General features: G+C 40.5%; 1 protein-coding gene across 1 annotated transcript in view; it reads right to left on the bottom strand.

Annotated features, from left to right (window-relative positions):
* The window catches only part of TRDN (triadin), a 62,259-nt gene extending 58,903 nt beyond the window's left edge, over positions 1 to 3,356 (bottom strand). The window contains exon 1 of the mRNA XM_042456999.1: positions 3,094 to 3,356. Coding sequence (XP_042312933.1) covers positions 3,094 to 3,115 — 22 coding nt within the window. The 5' untranslated portion in view covers positions 3,116 to 3,356. The remainder of the gene's footprint in view (positions 1 to 3,093) is intronic.
* Between the last annotated feature and the right edge of the window lie 23,823 nt (positions 3,357 to 27,179).

The raw sequence follows: 27,179 nt of genomic DNA, 5'->3' as shown, positions 1-27,179 counted from the left end.
TTTCTCTAAGGTGTGTATGCACTCTTTAAATCAGTGGTGGGGAAATGTGGCCATTGTGTCACATACATTCCTTGGGGGCATTTTTATAGCTCTGCAATCTTCAACCAAATTACCTCATCCCAAATTAGGGTGATAATTGCTCCCCAAATGCCAAATTTTTTCTTGGATGTTTTCAAGGTAGCAGAAAGCCAAGTTCCCACTAATGCCCTCCCAAACACAAAAGAAAGAAATGGCTGAAAATTGTCAAAAGTAAAACCAGAATTCACTTGCAGTTTTGTGTTTAGGCATACTAATTTAGCAGACAATGTTGGTGCAGATACCACCTGCTGGTGATGTACAGAGGCATAAACTGGCCCCTGTGACACTGCTAACAGTTTCAGTTATAGCTGCAAGTTGCAGACGTTTTGTGCCTGGATACCTGCATTTTGCGCCACCTGTTACATCATGTTAAGCATTTGGCTAAGTCTTGAAGTAGACATAATAGGTAGAGATGGAGGAGCTGAATGTGGCATCCCTATAGTGGAGTGTCTATTTATTTCAGAGTCCTGATGGCACCATGGTTAAATGCCAGTACTGCAGCCAGTATTGCAGCCACAAGTTTGTGATTTGATCCTATGACTCCAGGGTTGATTCAGCCTTGCATCCTTCCGTAGGTCACTAAAATGAGTGAGTATTCAACTTGTTAGGGGCAATTGGCATACAGATTGTTAAGTGCTTAGAGACTACTTAGTTCAGTATGAGGCAGCATAGAAATGTAAGTGCTATTGATATTGCTATTTCAAAGTTAAATATTATTTATTTCAAAGTAAATATGACAACAGGTATTACAGAATTACAAATGTTAAAAAGTACAGTACTATATAAATAGACCATAAGCACAGCAAGAGAAGGACCCTCAGTCTATAGGAATACAAGAACACACATGCCAGTACACACTTGTCCCTCCGGTTTTGCAGACTTGGAATCCACGGTCTCATTCTTTGTGGAAGGGACAAAAAGAGAGGGACAAAATGGCAGACTGTGCCCTTTACATGCACACACCATTATTTTCAATGGGACTCGAATATTGGTGAGTCGCCATTTTCGCAGGATGGTCCGGAACAGATCCCCCATGAATTGGGAGGGACTACTGTATTTGTAGACAGCTTATTTTTCTTGAGAAAACCTCACAGTGGGAGAATTTAAATGACACAGAGGCTATGGGGAAGGAATAAAAAGCAGCATGGGGTATCTGTCATAGCTGAGTACTGGGAGGAAGGATAACAGAGCTATGGAATGGAATGGAATGGAATCTTCAGTTTAATCAACAAGCATGTCTTAATCATTTGGAGAAATAACTAGTAAATCTTCCTTTCTCCATGTTTTTGTTTCTTATTTTTATTTTTGTTTTTGCCAAACTACAATGCTACTGAAACTGTAGTCAGATTTAATTAGACAGTTGATGAAAGATTAAGGAGCAAATATTATTTTTATGGAGTATTAACTATAGCTAATTTTGCATTTTTCCAGTCTTGTACTGAGCAGCCAATTAGTTTTAATTCAGTTTCTGTATTGAGCCCTCATTGAATCATTGTGTTATATTTTCTCTGAAGTTCATTTATTTTCCTGCACTTTCTTTGATATTCTTCTTTCATGTGACAGGCCTGATTCCCTGCTTATCTACCGTGATTCAAACACATCTTAAAATACATCTTTAAAATACCAGACCTGTGAACAGCCCTGGTTCTCACCAAGTAGAGGAAATTTATGATTTCCATCAGTCCTAGAAACAGTTCCAGGAAGAATCTGAAATCACAGTTTCAGCTGACATAAGGTAAATTGAATGTCTTCACAGTCCACTTCTCCTATTTTGTCTCAAGAGACAGATATTTGAAGACTTGTGTATCTTAGATGAATTCAGCACCACATACCACTACCACACATAAAAGTTTCAGATTCTGTTTCTCACGGAGAAAACCACAACTTTATGTGTATGTGTGTGTATTTCTGTGTCTGTGTCAGTGAAGTTTATCACACGGGCCCTGAAATGGGCCCGTTGCGTTCCAAAACGGGGGCGCGCACGGGTTGCATGGAATGGGATGGGGCTAAGAACGGAGTTTAACACAAACTGGAATGCTGCCGCTGCTGCCAGGTGTTCCAATCATGTCCTACATCTGTTCCAGAGGGCGTGATTTCTGAGAACGCTTTGGAACAGTTCTCAGAAATCGCGCCCTCTGGAACAGATGTTGGGTGCAACTGGAATGCCCAGCAGCAGCAGTGGCATTCCAGTGTGCGGTAAACTCCATTCTTAGCCCCATCCTGTTCCGTGTGCGCCCATGCATGCTCCCATTTTGGAACGCAATGGGCCTGTTTCAGGGCCCATGTAATAAACTTCTGTGTCTGTGTTTTTCTGTCTGTGTGTGTGTGTGTGTGTGTGTGTGTGTGTGTTTAAATATGTATGAAGGTTTTTTTTAAATGACAACATAATTTACCAAAAATAGAATGTATGAACATAGCAAACTGCATATGAAAACATAGCTGTGCATATTCTGTGACAAACCCTGAATTGAGGCTACATAGTATATAAAATGGCATGTTGTCAAATAAGAGGTGCAAGGTTAGATTTATCAAATGGGAATAGGAATGTAAAGAGAGTTCTAAAAAGTTCTTCAACAGGTGGTAGATGTTTCAAAAGGGGGAAAAGTCTTATACAAGAATGAGCATTGCTCCTAAAAAGGATTTTTCTTGAAGACATGTTGAACAAGTTAACAACAGCACTGATATTTAAAATTTTCCATCCTTGGATATATATTATAAACATATATAATTTCTCTTTACATGACTCCTCAGACTCTCACTGTCTCCCATTTCTCTCTAAGATAGCATTGCTGAGGTTAAATGACCAAAGCTATTTTTAGAGGTGTGCGATAATCAAGCTTTACTAACTAGTACAAATTCCAGCTGCGGCACAAGGGCAGCTACTTTCCTGAAAACTTGCCCTATAGCAAAACTGCAATTCCCTTTACAATCCATAGATCACATTCATAGACTATTAGAAATGTGAAGGCAGAAATCTTTTTCCAGACAATTATAGCATCAAGATTGTTACAGTACCTTCTGTTGCAATCTCAGTCATAATGGTGACAGTAAGAAATCCTCTGGTGAAAAGGTCAAAATATATTGGCAGACTATAACAGGGTCAGTGTTGGCTTGTACAGGAGGCAGCAAATTAAAAGATGGGAAGTCCTCTACAGTTGTGACTTTCTTTGGGGGTCTTTTTTGCCTTTTCTTCTGTTGAGATATCTTCTCTGCAAAGCCTTGTCCTGCCTGCCCTCCCCACCTCCCAAGATACTAACCCCTTTCCCAAGGCAATGCTAGCAGCTCAAACTAAAGTATCAGCTTCTAACAAAAATAGCCAGGGCTCTCAGCAAATCTCTTGCATGGCTTTTTTGGCATCCCAGGCAGCATGTTCAGGGACATTTTTTTATATATATAAGAAAGTGTCAAGCTCCAAATGAAACAGTACAGCAGGTAAAAGGAATAGCAACCCAAAAGGAACTGAAAAGAACTGTTAGAGCTCTTGCATTGTCTTTAATATGATTGCAGTTTTGTGTAGTTTTTGAGATCTAGGTCAGAAAATATGGAATATAGACTTGGTAATCTTATCCAACTGAGCTCAAATGTATTCTTAGCACACTCTTACCACATTCTTTCCGGACCTTATTTGGGTTGGGGAGGGCTCTGTGAAGTCAGCTACAAAGCCCAAAGAAGAAAATGAACTTAGGTAAATTACACCCTATTAAAATCATCTCACCCTCTCCTTCTCTTTTAGTGGCTGTCCTTGGTGGATCAAACTGAGGCTGGATATTACTCAGCCATCTTATTTCTTAATTCTGTGAGCTTGCATATTAACAATGTTGGCAAGCTGGTTAGTATAAGCTATAAGCATGCTTTTAAACAGTAATTCTACTGGTACAGGGGAAAAATATAATTCACTTCTTTGGGTTTCAAGTGCACTTGTATTCTTGTTTCATTTTGCTTTTAATTAAAAAAAAGCAAAGTGTCTGAGCAATGGCTACAGATCTGAAGGATACTTTACAGTGTCACAAAAGTTATGGAGTGCAAAATCCACAAATCAACTGAACAGTAATATAAAAACAGTAGAATTGAAAGCACAATAAAAAACACAATGACAACCAGAAAGAAGCAAACAAACACTGCATGCTTCCCAATTATTGGTTCCAGGTTCACTCCTTGTCAATGGCATAACTAGGGGGTGTAAGGAGTGCGGAATGTGGGTGACACCTCAGAGGAGGAGTGACATCCAACTTCTCCCTCTTCCTACTGCAGGGGCAGTTCAGTGCTGGTTCAGGGGCCGCCACTTCTCTGCTGCTGTGGCTCTCAAGGGAGCCAATGTGGTAGAGAAGGAAGGATGAGAATATATCCCTCCCTCCTTCCCTACTGCCCTGGCATTCTGTGCTGAGTGAACCAAGGCAATGGGGAAGGAGGGAAGAGTGTGTGCATGCTCTCCCTTCCTTCTCTGTTGCCTTGGCTCACTTGCCAAAGCTTGCTCACTTGCCCAAGCTGGCCAAGGCACCGGGGAAGGAGGACTAGCATGCACACACCCCTCCCATCTTCCTCGGTGGTTCACGCCCAGCCACCCCCCAACAAATTACAGAAATATCTGCATTTTTCCATGTTCCTTTTTGAAATGTGCTCATGTTTTCAAGCATATTACCAAACATTAATAAACTCCAAAATTTATGGATTCCCAGTCACAAATTATATTCCATTCCTCATCTAAATCTGGGAGGTACAGTGTGCATGACTGCATGAAAATGTTCACTGATCCCCCCAGCTATCCCTACTGTAAACCCACCTTTCCTAGACAATATTGGACTATGTGGACATATGCTCTGATTCTACATAAAGCTGCTTCATACCAATGTATCAATCCATCTGTAGTCTGCCCTTTCCTTAGGCGGAGGATCTATTCTAGAGACACACCTGCGTGAAAGGCAAATTGCATGTATACTCAAGCCCCATTTATTGGAATGGAGTGTGGTCCCCTGGCACACAGCACGGTGTGTGCCCTGGGCACACACCCCATTCATTGTATTAGGGCTTGCTGTTCGCGTGACCTTGAGTCCACATATGGTGAGCCTGCATACCGCATGGGCATACTGTAATTTATCATGGTCATAGACCAGCATTAAAAAAAAACAAGACGATTTTTACCATAAGGTATACGATGTACATGATGAAGTGGCAAAAAATACAATATATACATACAATTCAATTTTAATTATAATAATAGTACAATATTATTAAAAAATAATGTTACAGTATAGTACAGTACAATAGTATAGTCTTCCATATCCATGGCTTATTTATCCATAGATTCAACAATCCACAGCTTGAATATATATATGTATGTATTCCAAAAAGCGAAACTTGAGTTTTCTACTTTATATAAGAAACACAATTTCACTACGCCATTTTATTTAACAGGACTTAATCATCCATGGAATTTGGTTCCAGTACCCCAGACAATCCTGAAACCAAACCTCAGCAGATACCATGAACCCACATAATAATAATAATAAAAACCAAAAGGTAGGACACAACATTCCACCAGATCACATGGTTTGTACATAATCCTCAGCCTCATCTATAATACCTGACTACCTAAATATATCTAATAATCTCTTCATTGTAATTTTCTACAGATTTATAATCTGCCTATGAGTCACAACAGCATACATTTATATCAGTTTTCATAATGTATCTGGGCTCCTCTTTACCACTGATGACACCCAGATCTATCTCTCCATGTCTCCGACTGATACAGTGACTAAGGATGGCGTATCTCCTTTGGATGCCTGCCTGGAGTCAGTAATGGGATGGATGAGGGAAAACAAACTCAAGTTGAATCTGGAGAAAACAGAGGTACTTGTGATAGGTACCCCAGGTCCAGGCAGGGAAATTTGTCATCCAGTCCTGGATGGGGTCACACTTCCCCTAAAGGACAAAGTCCGCAGTTTGGAGGTACTCCTGGATTCATCGCTGCAATTATCATCTCAAGTGGATGCGATGGCTAGGAGTGCCTGGTACCAGCTTCGGCTGATGCGCCAACTGTGTCCCTGTCTGGACCAAAAGGACCTTGAAACTGTAGTACATGCACTGGTAACCTCTCATTTGGACTTCAGTAATGCGCTCTACATGGGGCTACCTTTGTACCAGGTTTGGAAGCTTCAGCTAGTACAAAATGCTGCAGCCAGATTGGTTGCTGGAACTTCCAGGTCAGACCATATAATACCGGTACTAAAATCTCTACAATGGCTGCCTATTAGCTTCCGGGCTCAATACAAAGTGTTGGTTATTACCTATAAAGCCCTATATGGCTTGGGCCCGAGTTACTTGAAGGAACGCCTCTCCCCATATAGTCTGCCCCGCGCTCTCAGAACATCGTGAAAAAATTTATTAGTACTGCCTAAGGTGAGACTAACAGCAACCCACCAGAGAGCATTTTCATCAGCTGCACCAATGTACTGGAATAAACCTCCAGAAGAGCTTCGTACAATCCCTACATTGGACGCCTTCAAAAAGGCTTTAAAGACCTACCTCTTCCGATTAGCATTTCCTTCGGACTCCTCATAGAGACTGTCTCCCCTGATGCGAATGATTAACCACAATTGATAGATTCTTTGCCAGTTTTATTGTTTGCATGTTTTATCGATGTTCAATTTTATTGGTTTTTATTGGTTTTTATTGATATATACATTGAGATGCTGCTTTTATGATGTAAAAGTTTTAAATGATTCTGTGAACCGCTTTGATCGCTTCGGAAGAGCGGTATATAAATAAAGCATATTATTATTATTATTATTATTATTATTATTATATTTACATTGCATTCAGCCTCTGTTTCTTTTTGCAGACAACTGCATGTACCTTATAAACATGTATACAGAAAAGGATTTGGGGATGAAGAAAGGCCTAATAAACATACCTAGTGTATTGATCCATTAAAAAGAATGAATTTAAAAGAAACAATTTCAAAGCAGGGCAGGTCCTTTCCCCCCCTTTGTGCAGTGTTAACAACTACATTCAAATAAACAGTGAGGCAGCTCTTCCATGTGTCTTTTAGACAAGGCTAACAGGACAGTTATTGATGATTTAAAATGTACCAAGCCAGTAATTAAAGTACATTAATTGCATTCATAATCTTGTGCATGCCACATGCTCAACAGATAAGAAAGAAAGCTGCTCAAATAAGCCCCCACGCAACAGTTATCACAATGCAGATGTTAATGGGAGAATTTTGGCATTTGAGAAAAGCTAGATTTCCTCATTGACAATATAGATTTCTCTGAGTGAGTGAACACTGAAATGGGTGCTCTGGCAGAAGGAGATAAAATGTCCACATACCCAGAATCCTGGGTTCATACTGCTGGTGAGTGTGGGACAATCATTACACAGATTCCCAGATTCACATGATCAACATTCCTAAAAGATATGTCTGGAGAATGAGGAATTGATTATGGGGCTGCTGATCCCTCTGGCTTACAAAGATGGATGAAGAAATGTTGGTGAGAGTGAGGATTTAGTTTTTTGTGGGTTTTTCGGGCTATGTGGCCATGTTCTAGAAGAGTTCTTCTCTGAAGATGCCAGCCACAGATGGCGGCAAAACATCAGGAATAAACTCTTCTAGAACATGGCCACATAGCCTGAAAAACCCACAAAAAACTATGGATGCCGGCTATGAAAGCGTTCGACTTTACAGAGTGAGGATTTGTTTCTGCTTAAGACTGTGGTTGTCCAGTGTCTAGCAAAAGTAAATTTTAACTCCTTCTCACACAAGATTTGATGCCATGTGAATTCATGCTGTATACACATATTTTGACTGACAGTAAACAGGGTGGTTTAAAGCTATATCTCTTTGGGTTTTGATGCCATCTTTTATAGCCAGAACATTTTTTCTATACTTTTTCTTTCACTTCTTATAGCAATCATCATTCCATTCAGTGATACAAGCTGGAGGTACCACCAGGAACCAAATGGAGGCATCAGATGGAGGTCTATCCCAAAATCCTCTTGCTCTTTCCAGCCCCTCTCCCTCCATTTATTCAACATGTAGACTCTTGCTGTTGCCCTTTATTTCACCACCACCACCACCACATCTATGTGTTCTCTCTTTCTCTCTTGTTGTTGTTTCCAATCAGCTATGCTACTTCTCTGGAAAGAGATAAGAGAGGGAACATGCCAAGGAGGGTTTTTTGTTTTTTGTTTTTTTTAAAAAAAAGAAAAGATGAATGAGGTAGAAAAAGAGGGATATATGACACTCAAGTATGTTGGAAAGGCATGCAGAGAGTGCCCTGCCTAATGTCCCCTCTACTCTGGCAACATGCCTTTTGCAAGTGTATGTAGTAGATCATACTTCAGGATATAAATCTTCACCAGCATACCTACAGGAGGTGGCAGAGTAGTGATGGGGAAAAAATTAAAATATCCCCTCCCCCAATAAACCTGAAAAACAATCTGCAGTGTTGACAAATCCTGGTGAGAAGAATCTTGGACTGGTGAGAATCTTCACAATTCAAGATTCATTTGCACATGGTTATTTTGCTCAGATAGCAGCATTTTCTGTGCAGAAACATTATATTCTGCACAAAAAATACTGTTTTGTGCACAGAAAATGCTATAGCTGGGAATTTCATCTGTGTAAATTTTACACATAGATATTTGGCACAGTAATGCATAGAACTTGGAATGTTTTTTTAATGTAGTTTATTGCTTAATCTCTTTTTATGTATTGTTTATGTTTTTATCATTGGGGGAAGGGTTGAGATATGGGGTTGTTTCTTCCTTTGATTGTAATTTTAACTGTATCATGTTTTATCATTAAACTGCTAGAATCCACTTTGATTACTTGTGAAAAAGCAGAATATAAATAAATTGTATTATTATTATTATTATTAACTATTTCTCACACAGAAAATATTCTTTCCTTTGTAGAAAATGCTGTGTGCTGAGCAAAACAATTGTATGCAGATGGCACAATTTTTGAAACTTTACTCACAGTTGGAAGACATTTCCTCAAATTATTTGTTTCTTTTAGGAAGAAGTTAGCAAAGAAATGTATCTCTAAAAGGGAAGCTGTTTCCTCTGCCTGGCTGCTTCCCACAGAATGTAACAATTACCTGGGGGCTGCCAGATTCAGCCCCACCTCCCTAGTCACTGATTGTGTATGAGCATTTTCCTAGTTTCATGCTGGCTACTTTTAAGTGCAAAGAGAAGAAGTCTTCACCTCAGTGTAAGGAGCTTATCGCATGAACTTTAAAACCAGCTCAAGCCTCCTGCACTGCAGCTGGGATACGGGATGGAGACAGGGATTATCACATGCTAAATCATCGCCTAATTGCCAACTGCCATCAGCCCAGGTCCAAGTCGGGTCCCAGCTGGACTCCGCCAGCACTTTTTCAAATTTGGAAGCTTTCCGGCTTCTAAAAAGTGCTGGTAGAGTGCATCTGGGATCTGGGGTGATGGTGGCCAGCAAGTAGGCAATGATTTAGCATGTAATAATTCCCACCTCCATCCCATGTCCTAGCTGCAGCCCAGGAGGCTTGAGCTGGTGTGTGGGAGCAGGAGCAGGTGTAAATCATGGGAGGTCCTAGTCCAATTATATACCCTTCTAAAGATAATCTGTACAACAGTAGAACTATCCATGAACATGTAATACTAGACTTTCAAGTTTAAGTATGCTACTGGAATAGAATTTCTACTGACACAAAGAATTCAGTGTTGGTGATAACATAAACTGTGGGCGATGCCAGTACATAGATTTCATCACTTCAGCAGCAGCATTTTAGCACTCGAGTGAATTTTTGATACCCTGAAAGTATGGACATTTTTAGCCATCACTATATTAGTTAGGCATTGCACCATGACTTAGCTTTGAGATCTGTAGACTTTTTTCTACTTTTTATAGGGCTGATGGCAGTGGACTGTGCAAGGCTGAAAACAAATATCTAACTGATTTCTGAGCTGCTTAATTAAAGCTTATACTACCAGCATGAGGCATTTTGTAGCTAGAGCTGAAAGGCCTCCTTATAGGTGGGGGGGATACTGTCATGGCCAGCCAAGATCAGCTCTCGGAGGATGAGGAGGAGGACGAGCCTCCTGCAGAGCAAGAGCTAATTGAGGCTACACCAGGTGGTAATCCTGCTCTGCCAGGTCCCAGCTGTGATCTCCCAGCCCCAGAGGAGGAGGCCCAACCAGGTCCTAGTGCTAGTGAGAGGTCTTCTATGGTGCAACAGCCTAGTGGTGACTCTGGGGAGGAAGCTTGCCTGGATGTGCCTACTTACAAACAGAGAATGGCTGAGAGTGCTTGCAGGTGCAGATCCAAGAGGACTGCAGAGAGACAATTAGCCAACCAGCTTCAGGTGGCATGGGGGAGAGTTTCCCTTACTTAAGCTGTAGAGAGGCCTCCACTCAGTGCCAGAGTTTATTGCATGATTCCTTGGTGTGATTGCTGCTGGCACTGGCTCCTTGTATCTTGAGTCCTTGTTGCTTTGACCTCAGACTGGACCCTTGTTATCTTCTGGCTGCTTTGACCTAGGACTGCTTTGACTACTCTGACTCCTGGCATCTAGACTTTGGCTTGGCTTTTGGACTGCTTTGACTTCTGGTATCCTGACTTCGGCTTGGCTTCTCGGACTGCTCTCACACTTACTCCTTGCAAGGTCTGTGTCCTGCTTCCACTTGCTGGGCTAAGCCATTCTTATCAGTGTGGGTCTGTGTGTGCTGGCTGCAGTCCAGGACAGATACTAATCTCCCAGCACCTTTAATTACTTGGGGCTATATGGATCTGGGTATTGTATTTTGGTTTTTCAATATTTTCTAGGTCAGTGTCAGAGATGCTTCTCTCCCCTATGAAAGAGACATATACCCATATAATAATAAGGCCTTGTCTTATGATATTACAATTGGTTAAAGTGCTTAGCTGCTTGGTCATTGTACGATATCTCCATGGGAAATTGTTCTTACCTTATGAGATTACACTTTCTTGTCTCATCCCTACTCTTGACCTGAATTTTCCACACTGAAACTAGTTTTTTGTGGGTTTTTTGGGCTATGTGGCCATGTTCTAGAATAGTTTTTTTAAAATAGTAATAACATTTATTTGGTCATTGACTAGCATAAAAACAAAAAGCACACAAGCAACATATCAATATAACAATAACAAATTAAAATATAAACTGATGGTAGACTATACGTGTACAGTATCAAACATTTCTACACATTAATAAAATGACCATTTGACAGTTGAGGGTGCAGTTTACAAAGAATATAACAAAATTTAGCCACCTTAAGGGATACTGTAGAATCATTGTTGTCCAATGAGAGGTGTAAATAAAAGGAGTCAGTTTTGCCTGGGAATTTACTCAGTAGTGGGCTTCTAGAATAGTTTACATAGCCCTAAAAAACCACAAAAAACTATGGATGCCGGCCATGAAAGCCTTCGACTTCACATTGAACTGTAGTCTTATGCAGTCCTAGTTGGCATAAATATGTTAAGGTTGGGTGCATTCAAATAGTTTTGCACTCTGTCATACAAGATATGTGCACTGATAATGTTACAAACACCCATATTTGACTGTACACAAAGTTATTTTTGATAGCACTTGTATCATGTCAGTTTACATTGGTAGATATGTTTATGTTCCATTTATGTACACACTTCCTGTGTACAACATAGAATTTAAAAATGATTCCCCAGATCAAAGTCTATTTAGAAATTAACAAGCAGTACTATGAAGGCACATGAATCTGTTGAAGTTTAGCATGTTTAAGTGGGGATACCTGCCATGGAACCATATGCAGCTCTGGCAGAATAGGATTTAACAGGTGGAGGAATGCATTAAAAAAATATTTTTCTGGACAGGATGCAGGTGCTCAGGATCAGAGGTGAAACTGTCCATGTCAGGAATTCATTTTCACATTTGTATTGAAAAACCTGAGTGACTCTTTAAAATCTGGCAAATTTTAGTCTTTGTTTACGAAGAATAGGAGATGCAGTTTAGCAGATCCTTGGTTACTTATGGCTGTTGCAGCTGTTCTGAAGAAGGACAGTGAATAAAGGACATTTTAAGAGAGGAAGAGAAAGGAAAAAAGCAGAACAGGCTCTTCCTTAATGGCCCTGTCATTCAGCTTGGCTTGTGTATTTCATTTCCCTGAACAATATGTCACCACTTGTGATTGTCAGTCATGAGATTCTTGACCACACTCCAATGTACATCCACAGTCAGCTCTCTAAAGTACTTGAGAAGGTATTTTATAATCCTGAAGTCTAAAGGAACAAACCATTTATTTTTCCATCTGTAAAATCCCAATTGGAAGTGAAATTTCAAGAGCTGTCACAGGCTGGGAACAGAACCCACTACTCTTTTTTTTAAAAAAAAATAGTGGTTTAAACTTTAAAAAAAAGAAAAAAAAAGTTAAGCCAGAAACCTATAGATCTCAAAATGTGTTACACTCCAGGACACTGCTTTAATATATCATGTCTTATTTACATTTACAGTATTAGATATCCTACTTTACATATGAGACTTCTATCTGAACAGTCATCAAAGTACAGTCCTCTGTTTGAAGGTCCAATGTAGGGCAGATCCAGTCTGTGCCATTCATTTAGACTATTAGTATATTCTACAAGGAGAAAATACAGGTTAAAGGAAAGTGGAAGAGCAGCTCTAGTGGGGACAACATCATTAATGATGATCATTTAGGACAGGGGTGGTTAAAGTCAGGTACATGGGCTGCATGCAGGGACTCCACAACCTTTTCATTTCTCACCCCAGCTAAAAAAATGTAGACCCTAAAGGGTAAATCATGGTCTCAGAATCCCCTGAAGGGCATGATTTGCACACTAAATATAATTTCAGAAACACCTTTTCTACATTCTCTCACACTCACTCATTCACACACACATGCACGCACCAAGGATCTGGGAATTATATTTGGAGGGCAAATCACTCACTGGAGGTTTCTTGGGAAACAGACGGAGTAAAGGTCCAGAATTTAAGACAGATTCAATGGGGGAAATGGTGGGTCAATACTAGAACTCAGATTAGGACTAATTCACATTAGTTCTGTCTCAGGACTTCTAACATTGTTTCTTCAGGTATATAATGAACCACTATAGTAAACTTTTTGGCTGTTTCAAAAAAAAAAAAGCTAAGACTTACCAAACATCAAACAATAATTCTATTTTATTGAGCAGGTCAGTATATGTTTTGCCCTCATACCATCCTCATTATTAACTTCATGGTTCTGTCTAGACTTTATTCTTTCTGAATAACTTAGGCTATGAGTTAAATTACAGACAGAGGTTTAAAAGCTGCCTTTAAGAAGAATGACAATATAGTAGTCCACCCTTATCTGTGGTTTTGCTTTCCATGGTTTCAGTTATCTGCAGTCAACCACAGGTCTGAAAACATAACATAGTTCCCCCCTCCACATTCCACTGCTTTGCTCTCTACAGTTTCAGTTACTGATCTGAAACATTACTGGTATAGGATTCTATAGTACCCACAGGCATCCTCTGGGGACTTTGAAAGTATCTTATTTGGATAAGGAAGGACTACAGCAATGACATGCTGAAGTCATCTATGACTGAGAAGTGGTAGGATGATACTAGCAATCCCAACCGGTCCCACTGGTTGAGTTATGGGTGGCATCAACATGCCATTACTGTATAGTTGTTCTTTTTAAATATAAAACTTTTTTGTTTTTAATAATATATGTATTAATATATATATAAAACTTACAATATGACATTATACACCTTAGCAGTTTGTATACTATAACAGTAAAGTCATATATATTTTAGTGCACAGCATAATAAATAACAGAATCAAAAAGACATTTTTATATAAAAGCATTTTACTTCCCATTCTTCAAATCAAAGACAGTATATACATTTCTACATGTTTCCAATATAACTTAGTCATTAGTCTAATTTCTGACAAAATAACTGTAAAAAGAAGATATGTTAGTCTTCAAAGCCTATTACCAATTTCTTCCCTTCTCTTTTTTTCTTTATGCAGACTATAAAAAATCCACAATGTTTTAGGAATTTTTCTATTAACTTCTCTCTAATCAATGTAGGCAATTTATTTATTTTTGCTATTTGGATAACATTTAGTATCCATTCTTCTTTTGTTGGTAACTATATGCCAGTTTCTGGCATATAGCTGTCTTGCTGAAAATATATTATGTAGTACAGTACGCCCGCGCCATACGCGGCTTTGAGCATACGCGCTCAAGCCGCGGGGCACGCGCGGGGCGGAAGGGGTGGCGCGTCCCATTCAATTGAATGGGTGCGCGCGCCCGCGCACGAGCCCCATTGTTTCCAATGGGGCTCGAGCATAGGCGGAATTTGCCTTACGCGGAGGGATCCGGAACGGATCCCCCGCGTAAGGCGAGGATGAACTATACCTTAAAAAAAATTTTTAGATCTTTTCCCAGAAAGAGTTTTGTCTTTAATTGTAATTTTACTTTCAGAATATCTCGTATTGACTTTTTATCATTTCCCAGTATGCCTTCACCTTTCTCACATCCACCACATACGGTAGAATAAGCCTTCATGCTTTTTACATTTTCAACATGTGTTTTTACTTTATGTATAAATGTAAATATATTTGAGACTCCAAATTCACTGTGAATATCATCTTACTTTCAATCCTGATAAAATCAGGCCAATGTGATTTTACTAAGGCCAACATCCTATGCCTGATGGAGATGTCAGTAGAGTTTTGAAAACGTGTATGAAGTGTTTTGTGCATTTTGGCTGGCCAATAAGGTTATCACTTTCTTGTGGATTTCGTTTTATCTTACTGTACGGCCAACACCCCTGAATATGCTCCATGGTTATGTCATTAGAAGATGCCCTCATGTGGTGAACACTGGAATTTACAAGATATGTGCATTTTTATTTCTTCTGGAAATCTAAAAAGAATAAATGTTTTAAACTGTGAATTGTTGAATTGTTTTTTTTTGGGGGGGGGGAATACTGGGATATGGGATTGTACTGTTTTAATTTATAAGCCGGGTATCTACAAAGAATAAATAACATAATGTTATTCATAATTATTTCTGATTTAATACAAATTAAAGGATTGCAATTAACTGATCAGAAGGTTGTTTTTTTTAAAAAAAAATTGATCCCCTTGTTTGAACTGTCTTTCTTTTGGACCAACTCCATTTATGAAGAAAGCAATTTTTGATGGTTTGCAGATCAAGACTATGTTGCTACACATGGGTGAGTTACAGAATGAGCAGCCATAACTATGGCTGCACAGTGGATACAAACATGAAACCAGCTGGTGGAGCAAAGGAGGCTCTTTTTTGTTTTGTGGATGCCGTCTTTCTTCTGGAAGAGATCAAGCTGCACGTCAATAAATATCCTTGAGTAGGGATGCAAGCGTATTAGTAAATTCTCTTGCCAGGAACAAGAATGGGCATCCCAATATGTGTTGCAATATTACAAGATTTTGGATGATTTTTCACATTTTGGAACTCTTTTACAAAAAATAAGATTGTGCTAAAATGCAATGATTTCTTGTTGGTTTTTTTGTTTGTTTGCTTTTTGCAAAAATGTCCTAAATGCAAAAAGTGTGTGTGCACGCGCGTACACGCACGCACATGCAAGAAAGCTAGTAATCTTGACTAATGGATGAAAAACTTTGTAGATGTTTTGTATCATGTTTGCAAACAAAATAAGCAAAGATTTGCTTTCCTACTCTCAAGCCACCAAAGTCCTTGGTGGATGTTGGGCTATCTGGCCATTGCCTCACATTTGGGAATTCAAAAGCTACATGGTTGAAATAGGCAGATGGAGGAGAAAAGCCGACCTACTACAAAAATTGTTGGGTAATGAATGGTCTTTTATCTTTCACCAGCTGATTTCACATGTGCAGCCTTTCTTTTCCACACTGCAGATGGGGTTTCTGAAGCATGATGGGAAATCTGAAATACACAATTACTTAAGGTCAGTTGTGTAACTGTGCATTAAAATTTTTACAAAATAGATTACAAAAATATTGCAACTTGGAACCTGTTTCTCCCTGTCACAACAAAAGAGATTGTTCATGAGAAAGGGTGCGAATGCGAGTCATAATTACTTCTTGTATGACAGAAATTATCCTCACCAATTGCAGCTTCTGCTGACTGAAAAAGGGATGAGAGGAGTATCAGGCCAGTATTCACTGTATTGCTACATAACTATGTGGCTTTAACAGACATGATGCATGTGTCTTAAGAGGCCAAAAGCTGCACCAAAGCCACACTCCAGTGTTAAGTGGCCCAAGGGAGTGTTGGTACAGCTTTTGGCGTCTTCAGATGTATGCAACATTTAAACAGTATACCTCCAAAGTGACCCAACGCAGCTTTATTTTGGCCTGTCTCTTCAGGTTCTATGGTTACATAGCAAAATAGTGCATAGAACAGGGCTGGACAGCTGTGGAAGGCTAAGGGGCTGCAATAGCCCCCTAGAAGACCTTGGAGGACTGTACCTGCTCCCACAAACCTTTTATTTTGCTGTCAAATGCCTTAGTCGTGGTATGGGGGCATTTTCACTATGTTCTGGCTTTTTTTTTTTAAATGCCTTTCCTGGCTACAAAGGTTAACAAAATATAGTGAAAATGCACCCCACTCCCTCAGTGGACACTTTAGAACACTGCAGGGTAAAAAGGGTGCTTTAAAAATGCAATTTTCTTTTTATTCCTGTGGGATGTAAACTTGGTGGAAATGCCCTTCACATAACCTAATGTATAGTCTGGGTCATTCTGGACCCCCACAAAAATGGCCCTGTGGACTGCATGCGGACCATGGGCTTCACTTTGCCTACTCCTAGTACAGTATAGAGGATTCTGACAAGATAAAGAAAGGCAACATGTTTACTCCAAACAGGTGCTTTTCATCAACTTTAGTTAAAGCTATTGTTAAACACAACGTTTACACTCATTCCCCAATAATCACTCTCACACGATCATTACAGTTCTTCAGAAATCTACAACTGTTTGTCAAAAAGCAAAAATAGGTTTATATAACTGTTGTTGTTGTGTGCCTTCAAGTTGCTTCCAGCTTATGGTGACCCTATGGCAAACCTATCATAGAGTTTTCTTGGCAAGATTTGTTCAGAGGCCTTCCTCAGAGGCTGAGAGTGTGTAACTTGCAGAGCAGAAAGTCCATGGCAGAGCAAAGATTCAAACCCAGGTTATTTCCCTGAAATGCCACAATCGATTCTATCCATGGCATTGATTTGCCACGATTGTGGCATTTTACCCCAGGATTCTGTTCACATTTGGCAACAGGGTAAAATGCCACAATCGTGGCAGAAGGGGAGGGAGGAGGAAGGTGAGGAAGAGTGGAGGTGGCTGAGGGAGAGAAAGAGGAGGAATGACAAGAATGGAGGGGGCTGGGAGGAAGGAGAAAGACTGAGGGGGCAATCGGAGGCAAGATGAGGCGTGATGGAGGAGGAAGGAGGAGGAAGAGGAAGCACAAAAACAGAGGGGACAATCGGAAGTGACTGGAGGGAGGCAAGAATAGGGGTGGCTGAGAGAGAGGAAGAGGAAGGAAGAAATTGGATGGGAACTATTTCCCATTGGCTAAAAACCGGTTCTTTTGAAAAGAACCGCAAGAAAATCCATGGCCAAAAAAAACCTTGGTTAAGGGGAATTTACACCTTGCCTCCCCCCCCCCCCCAATTTGGGATAGAAAACCCCAGCACAAGTATGAACAACCCACCGGTTTGGGTCATGAAACCCCAGCACAAGTATTAATGACCCTCATTTAAATCGGATTGGAGCCCAGGTTAAAATGCAGTGTGGATGGACCCTAAGTCTCCAGTGTCACAGTCCAATGCTTAAACTCACACACCATGCTGGCTCCTAGGATTATAATTTTGATCTCAAATTCTTGCACTTGGAAAGATGGGCTGATTTACATTTTCATGTACATCACTGAAGAAGTCACCATTTGATAATCTAAAACCTCAACTAGATGATACATTTGCCTTTATTTTTGGCTTAATTGCATGTGTGTTTGTTTTGTCTCCTGCAAGATAGCCATCCAACCTCTATTTAGAGACCTCTAAAGAAAGATTGTCCACCATGCTGTACAGAAGACTATTCCACTCTTGAGCAGCTGTTACAGTTAAGAATCTTTTTAGGTAGAATTGCTTTTCTCATGCAATAGTTTCTACTGGTTCATGTTCCTGTCTCTAGAGATTTTCAGTCCCTTTTTGTTTGTTTGTTATTTTAGCAACAGTCGCTAAACACATGATTCATATGAATGAAGGTGGATGGATATTCTGGAGATTCTAAATGCTCTGACACATTAATGCAAAAAAACCAAAATAACCTCTCTTTCCAAACTACAGTTCAGGTTATTAATGTTGAAGATTTTACCGCTAAAATGATGATATTATCCTTTTTGAATGTATAATTAACCCAGTAATTTGTATAACACTTCTACTTTAAATTAGCTTTTTAAAATATATTTTTTCAAATAAAGTTAGGGGTTTTTTTGTATACATACAGTAGGAAAAAATGTATTAACTGCAAAGAGTAGTTAGATGTTATTACCAACCAAATTTGCTTAATTCACAGTCTAGTCCTACTGCAGGATACTTTGCCTAGACAATGATGTTACTGCTGCTGAGCTGACATATGTTCTTAGCAAAAATTTGGAGCAAAAATGGGGTAAAGGTATTGGTTTGCAAAATGACTCCACCCATCTCAAATGCAACTGTGATTTGCTTTTTGTCTAATTTTCACAGCACGTGACAGGAAGAGATAAAGACTTCATTGGCCAGACAAGAGGTCAGCTCTCCACTTCTCAGAGCTTATCTCAGGTCAACAGTTAGGGATGAGCCAGAAATAAGAAGCTATGGGGGAAAGACAGCAGTCAGACCCAAGGTGTCAGACAGGATCAAAGAACATCCAAGAGGCTGGGCTGAGAAGCAAGTCAGGACTCAGTGATAAACCAGGGACCCATTCATACTACAAAATTATAACACTATGATTCCAGTTTAAGTGACATCACAGCATTCCATGGAATTCTGAGATAGGCAGTTTAGAGAGGGGTGACCTTGGATGAGTTACATTCTCTCAACTTCAAAGGATGGCAATGGCAAACTCCCTCTGAAGAAACTCACCAAGAAAACCCCATGACAGCTTTACCTTAGGGTCGCCATAAGTCAAAAATGACTTGGAGGTACATAACAACAAAAACAAAGCTCTGTGCTGAAAGGAACTATACTACCTTGAGGGCTGGAAGCGTAGGTTTCATGGCCAGTCACGAGGAGGATTCGGAGGATGACAAGGAGGACTTGGCCCTTCAGGTGCAGGGGGAACGTGAGGCTGAGCCAGGCCCCAGTTTTGCCCTGCCAGATCCCAGCTCTGCTCTCTCAGCTCCTGGAGAGTTGGCTCAGCCCAGCCCTAGCCCTGTTGGATCACCTCCAGTGGACCTGTGGCTCAGCAGCCCAGCCTTTCCCTAGCAGAGGTTCCAGGCATGGGAAACATAGAGGAGCAAGATACTGAGGTACCTACCTTCAGCCAAATAAGGACTGAAAGGGCGTGCCTTTGGCGTTCCCAAAGGTTAGCTGAAAAACACTCATTAATCACCCAGCAGCTGCAATAAGGAGTTGGCTTGATATAAATACCTGGCAGAAGCCAAGCCTCTTTGTCAGAGTTTATCTGCATTCCTTTGGTGAAAGCTGCTCTCTCTGACTCCCTTGGACTTTGTTGCTGGACTCCTTGCTTCCTAGACCTCGTATAGACCTAGACCTCTTGACCTTGGACTGGACTCATTGATCTATTTTCTGGCACTATTAATAAATTAAATTAATAATAAATTATTTATATATAGCCCGCGCAATCACAAGGAATCCAGGTGGGTTACAGCAATAAAAATATATACAAAATACAATAAAAATTCAAAATTAGCCCCTTTCCAATCCCCACTCCCCCTTTCTCCCTCCAGGATGAAAGATGGCAATTGTTGCCATGGAGGGAGGGCTCTGACCCTGGACTGGACTTGTGGAACTACCTTCCAGAACCCTGGACTGGCTTTTGGTTTTGCTCTATCGGATACTACACTGGTATTGTGGTTTCGGAACTGTTTCTTTAAAGCCTTGCTTTTGTTTACCTTTGCCTGGCACACTCTTATCAGCTATCCACTGGTGACCTTCCTGGACAGTACGAGTCTCAAAAGTCTCTTTCTTGACTCCCTCTATCTTTGAGCCAGGATTGGTATTGGAAAAGACACAGAATTACGGTGGTTTTCCCTCTTCCAGACAGTGATGTGTGACAAGGTTCAGTAAAATGCTGTGAAGAGACATGTTCTCATTTCCATTGTCCCCTTGACCTGTCACTGCAACAAAGCAGATCCAGCTTTGCAGCTCATAAATGGGACTGTACAGAAATTATTAACATGATAGTACAACTACAGCCTTCTGGAACTATGCCTCTCCATCACCATGGTGAGATTATCTCCATGGAGAAGCACCTAAAAAGTTCTGCCAGAAGACTCTGTACAGACACAATTGTGTCAGAGAAAAACAATTTCTTTGCTGCCAGCAATGCCATGGAGCAAACTTCCAGCTGGCCTGTGTTTAGTTGGATTTATTCTGTCTTTTAACCACTATCTCTGTTGTTGCCATTCCTTTTGTTCTAACTTTGCCAAGGGACTGGTTTTCTTCGATTAGTGGGAAGGCATGTTCAGGAGCCCAACATGTATCACTGTTCTGTCAGGCAAACCAACAAACGAGGCTTGAAGCAACTGGAAAAACAAAAATAAAAAGAGCAAGACTGGGCTGGAACCTCTCCTTGCTGTGTTGGAGAGAGTTAAAATAGTAGCACTACTAACAGTGTCAATTGGTAAAGTCTGGGATTTTCCCATGGAACAAATAAAGTGTGGTCATGCAGTCACAGCTAGGTCTTTAAAAAATCTTTTAAAAATCAGTGTCTAAGGAACCTTCAGATGTAAGGCACAGCACTGCCAGGAATAGGTCATTTTCCTGCTTGCCCCTTTGGAGGGCAGTTCAAGGAGTTGTTGTTGTGAGTCTTCAATTTGTTTCCTACTTATGCTGACCCTAAGGTGACCCTATCCTGGGGTTTTCTTGACAAGATTTGTTCAGAGCAGGTTTGCCATTGCCTTCCTGTGAGGTTGACAGCATGGGATTTGGACAAGGCTACCCACTGGGTTTCATGGACGAATGGGGAATCCAACTCTGACCTCCAGAGTCACAATCCAACACTCAAAACCATGATGCCACGCTGGGACTATACCAGAGTTCAAACCACCAATTTGTCCATGAAGCTCACCAGGCAATCCTAGACCAAACCTCTCTCCTCTTGACCAGCCTCACAGGATTGTTTTAAGGCTCAAAAAAGAAGAAAGTGTGTACTTAGTTGTGTTTTATAGCAATGCTTTGAAGAACCCTCCTCTGGTTAACAAGCGTGGCCATGCAGCAGAGAGGGCCCGGGCCGGTGGAAAGCGGCCCACGCAGTGCCCACCCTCTGAAGAGGAAGCCCCACTTTCCCGTTTGTCTGCCCCATTTCTCACTATGTACTTGTGCACAAAATGCAAAACTAAATTGCATACTATAGCCCTATACCAAAAATGTAGTAAAGGGTTTGACACTATGGTTACATTGGGAAGGGGGGAGGCAAAATCTGTAGATGTAGGTTTGGTGAAGAAAAAATCTGATGGGACTTGTAGTGCACCAACATCTGGTGAGTCACCATTGCCCACACATGGCCTAGGGAGATTCTTTTCTCCCAGGATAATCATACAGTTATACTTAGTTACTCCACTATTTTATTTGCGACTATCAGAAGCACAATTCTCTGAGCTCAGGCCATTCTGTCAGCTGAGCCAAGAGAATCCAACACAGGGAGCATATATGATTACAGCAGTGTGGGACTTGCTTTTGACATCAGTCATGGGGAAACTAGCTTCTGATGCTTGTTCCTGAAAGAGTCAGAAATTTACATGTATTCTCTTTCTATTAATATTGAACCAAACATCCCTCATTCCCTCTGGGAAACATTTTACTCCTTAAAGACAAAGTTCCAGCTGAGAAGCACAAGGCTGAACAACTGTTTGTGTATGCTTTTAAATTCATTTCTAAACTCTAAATCAGTTGCTTGGTATAAAGAACATCAGCCTGATCTTATGTTTACAAAATGCCAAGGGACCTGATTGATAACCAGGGACAACCTAAAATAAAGAGCACCCAGTTTATTTTCAATTTACTTCCAAGGAGGGGCTGAAACCTTTTTATTGATACTCTCCACCCACATGGAATTCTGGACATTATACAGTGGGCCCTTGGTATCCACTGGGGTTTGGTTCCAGCACCCTCTGTGGATATCAAAATCCATGGATACTCAAGTCCCATTAAAAACAATAGCACAGTAATATAGTATACCTTATGTAAAATGTCAAAATCAATGTTTGCTTTTTGGAGTTTATATATTTAAAAATATTTTTAAGCTGTAGATGCTTGAATCCATGGATAAATAATCCATAGATACAAATGGCTGACTGTACTCATTCAGAATGACTTGCGGCTCCTGGAACCCACAAGGTCCATCCATTCTAAGGAAGCCATTGGCTTCTTCACATACTCAGAACTTTAGATTTGGCCACTTTCCCCATGGTCAGATTCCAAATTGCTTTATAATATATTTAAAAATCAGGTCCATATAACCCATTTTTGGGTTTAAAATCTTCCTTGCAACTTATAAGATCAGTCTCCCCTTCTTTTATAACTGCTCTTTTTGTTTGCCAGTAGGGGGTTCCCATAATTGGCTGTTTGTAATTCAAAGATCTCTTATTCCAAACCTTTCCAAAGAAATCTATTTTTAAAAACCAGCACGTCACCGCTCTTTACAACCTCTGAAAGACCTACTGGTCTCAGATTTGATCATTTTTTGCTTTCTCTTCCCGAGTTATACATTCTCATGAGTTTTTACAGCACAAGTTTGATTCCAGAGAATTTGACCTTACATTCCACTTTGTCTTTTTATAGTATCACGGAGTGAGCCCTCCCTGCTAGACAAGATTTGCTATACAACTTATATACCAATTTTACATTAAATAGTCTTTCCACTACACATCTGTTGTCTAATATATTACATCACAACAGAGCAGGATAGATGTTTTCATACTCTTCAACATTTCACATATGAAAACTGGGACACATGTGGCCAAGCAACAGCAGAGCGTGGTCAAGATGGTAAACTTATTAATGAGGAAGAACACACAAGTTAGGAGAGGTGGTAGAATTTTGCTTTAGTCTGAACCTACTAGGAAAGATGAGATTCTTCCCCCTCCTCTCTTCTCCCTCCCACTGTTGACTGAGTGCAAACTGCTTTTGCAGATTCAGTTTTCAGCAGCTGAAGCAAGCTAAGGATGAAAGAGGAAAGTAGGGGGAGTAGAGAGAAACTGGGACATTTTAAAAAAAGCTAAAAAGTGGAATGACAAAAGATCAGTTGGGCCTGGGATTGGTCCTTGTCCAACCAGAACAACTGAAGTGCAGATGTTTTGAGGCTTAAAATAGCCATCACACTCTTTTGCATTAAGTAGTGAGTGAGAAGTATTTGATTTCTAATTTGATACTAGTCCTTTGCAACTGCACACTACATGCCTATTAATCCCTGTCTTTAGCACTGTCCCAGACCTCAGTGGAAATGAACTAACTACAGCTAGCCTTGTTCTATGTTAACAGAGGAAGCAGAGCTCTTCATGCTTGTCTGTGTGTCTTGCCTTCAAGTCCCCTGTCAGTTAAAGGTAAGCCCACACATTTCATATGGTTCATGGCTGCTTAGCTTCCAAGATCAGAGGGGATCTGGTGCTTTTAGGTTATTATGGGTTTATTCAGACAGTGAAAACAATCCAGGTAGAATGTGGGTTGCATCTTTGTTGTTCACATGCATTTTGAATGCACTTGATTAAGTTGGGGGGGGGAGGCTGACACCCCCCCCCTTAACCCAGGATAATTGATCTTGGGGTTTTTACCTGAGTTTTCCTAAAAGATTTGCATTGTTGGCTGTGTGAATAACCAAAGAAAATAGACCTGGGATAAACAGGGGTAAAACTCTGCATGCCTTGAATGTGCTTTAAATATATCCACATTAGCGACTTCATCTTTATACAAGGGCTGACATGTGTGAGCAACAGAACTCACCGAGATACACATAGATGCAGTTCTGATTTAAAAAAAATACTGTGAAAAACAAAACTAGAATGTTTTAGTGAGATTATTTGAACAGTCACTTTAAACAACCCAACGTCTGAATAGGGCCTTAAGAAAGCCTTATACCACAGCTAGAGTCTTGGATATTAAGGATGCTTGCGACTGTCAAGACCATTTGAAGGAAATCCTGGGTAATGATCATGATTACATTCTGGGGAAAAGTGATTCTCTGTGGCCCATAGGTAACAGGGTGCAGTTCAGACTTATGCTGATCTTCATCTGGAATCTGAAGCAGAGGATCATTTTACTGTATTTTCTGAGTTTATTTAGATCCCCTGTCTATAGGGGGCGGGGGGAGAGAGATGCTCAGTTTAAAAAAAACTAATAAACAGAATTCATAGAATCATAGAATCATAGAGTTAGAAGAGACCGCAAGGGCTATCCAGTCCAACCCACTGCCATGCAGGAAATTTCAGTCAAAGCATCCCCGACAGATGGCCATCCAGCCTCTGTTTAAACACCTCTAAGGAAGGAGATACCACTACACTCCAAGGGAGTGTGTTCCACTGTCAAACAGCCCTTACTGTCAGGAAGTTTCTCCTAATGTTGAGGTGGAATCTCTTTTCCTGCAGTTTGCATCCATTGTTCCAGGCCCTAGTCTCTGGAACAGCAGAAAACAAGCTAGCTCCCTCCTTAATATGACATCCCTTCAAGTATTTAAACAGGGCTATTGTATCACTTCTTAACCTTCTCTTCTCCAGGATAAACATCCCCAGCTCCCTAAGTCATTCCTCATAGGTCATGGTTTCCAGACCCCTCACCATTTTGGTCACCCTCCTTTAGACACGCTCCAGTTTCTCAATGTCCTTTTTTAATTGTGGTGCCCAGAACTGGACACAATATTCCAGGTGGGGGCTGACCAGAGCAGAATAGAGTGGCACTATTACTTCTCTTGATCTAGACACTATACTTCTATTGATGCAGCCTAAAATTGCATTGGCCTTTTTAGCTGCCGCATCGCACTGTTGACTCATGTTCAATTTGTGGTCTACTTGGACTCCCAGATCCCTTTCACACATAGTCTTGTTCAGCCAGGTCAGGGACAATTCTCAGCCAAGTAACTTATGGCTGCACTTTTATGGGGTTTTAACAATAGGTTTTGGACAGGTTTGACTGGTTTAGGTGATGAGGTGTTTCAAATAGTTCTGCTGCTTCTGCAAGCCTCTGAGGACCTTGATCAATCGTATCTGAGTGTTAGGGGATGGGAGTTTGGAAGAATGAGGCTTACGGGCCACACATGGTCTGCATAAACTCTTCCATTCCTGGCTTAAGATGAGAGCCAGTAGAGAAAGGAGAGAGAGAGAGACTTTCCTTTAATTGGCACAATTCCCAGATCACCAGGGAGTCACCATGCTGGGGCTGAAACCTTGGCTGCTCTCACATTGCAGAATTAATGCAATTTGACACCATATTAGCTGCCATGGCTCAATGCTACGGACATCTGGGATTTGTAGTTTTGTGGGATAATTAGCTTTCTCTGTCAGAGAGCTCTGATGCCACAACAAAATACAAATCCCAAGATTCCACAGGCCATGGCAATTAAAGCAGTATCAAACTGCATTTATTCTGCAGTGTGATTACAGTCTTTGTTCCACCTTTAGAGATACAGCACTGAAAGAGTGAAGGCAACACTGGAATGAAAAGCCAGCATTTAATGCTGGTGTCTCATGTCACCCACCACTGAAAATATCCTTTCCTTTGAAATGCTGGTTGATGGGAAAGACTCTGTGAAGATATCTGAGGGGCAAATAAATGGCAGGAGAAATGGCCAGAAATTTGTGTTTGGAGGGATATTTCTCTTGTTATTCTAAATTATTAGTTCCATAGATTGTAGAGAAAAGCTTCAAAAATACAGTTTTCATTTATCAGGGGAGGAGGAAAAGCAGCTGGGGAAGGAGGAAAAATAACTCAGACTCAGAGTCATATACGAGTTTATCACACCGCTAATAAACCCGGCTTACCTCTCCTGAACTGAAGTCTAATTTGGGATGCAGACGGGTTCTATTGTCTGGGAACAAGAAAGGGAATAAAAGAACAATTTCCTTTTCCAAAAACAAAACAAAACCACCCACCTTTGAGAACTCAAACCTATATATCCCCTGCAAAGGCTTTATAGGAAAAGAGATGCAGCCTTCTCAAGTAGTTTGTCAAAGCTAGAGATGAACAGAATAACAGAAAGTGAAGTCGAAAGCTTTCATGGCTGCATCCATAGTTTTTTGTGGGTTTTCCAGGCTATGTGACCATGTTCTGGAAGTGTTTATTCCTGAAGTTTTGCCAGCATCTGTGGCTGGCATCTTCAAAGAAACATGGCTGAAGATGCCAGCCACAGATACTGGCAAATTGTCAGGAATAAACTCTTTTAGAACATGGCCACATAGCCCGAAAAACCCATAAAAAGCTATAGAGTAACAGAATGTCTGAAAGCTTTACATACTTTAAAAAAAAAATATATAAAACTATTTCTAAATGAGATTTTCATCTATTTTATTCAAAATCAATCTTGTTCTGATAATGTGCTTCATAATTTTAATCTTATTCTGAGAATTGCTTCAAAATTTAAGGGTTGCCTAACTGACCACAACATTTAACTGCTGTCATGAAAGAGGTGTGTTGCATGGTACAGCCCCATGTACTGTGTGTGGCTTTCTTATCTGCATCATAGCCTGCTTCAAATCAGTATTAATACAAATAATACACAATTACATTCAATTTTTTCAAAATACATTCCAGCTCTAAGCCTTCTTACTTCATAATGCTCCTTATCCAGCCTAATTCTTCAAATTTCTTCATGAGGCCATGCTTCTCCCTTTACTATAAGTAGAGTTTTTGCATAGTAATTTGACTTCATCCCACCAAAGGGACCTATTAACCT

This window comes from Sceloporus undulatus, chromosome 1 (assembly GCF_019175285.1).
Source record: "Sceloporus undulatus isolate JIND9_A2432 ecotype Alabama chromosome 1, SceUnd_v1.1, whole genome shotgun sequence".
Lineage (NCBI taxonomy): Eukaryota > Metazoa > Chordata > Lepidosauria > Squamata > Phrynosomatidae > Sceloporus > Sceloporus undulatus.
This window is presented reverse-complemented; position numbering and strand designations above follow the sequence as displayed.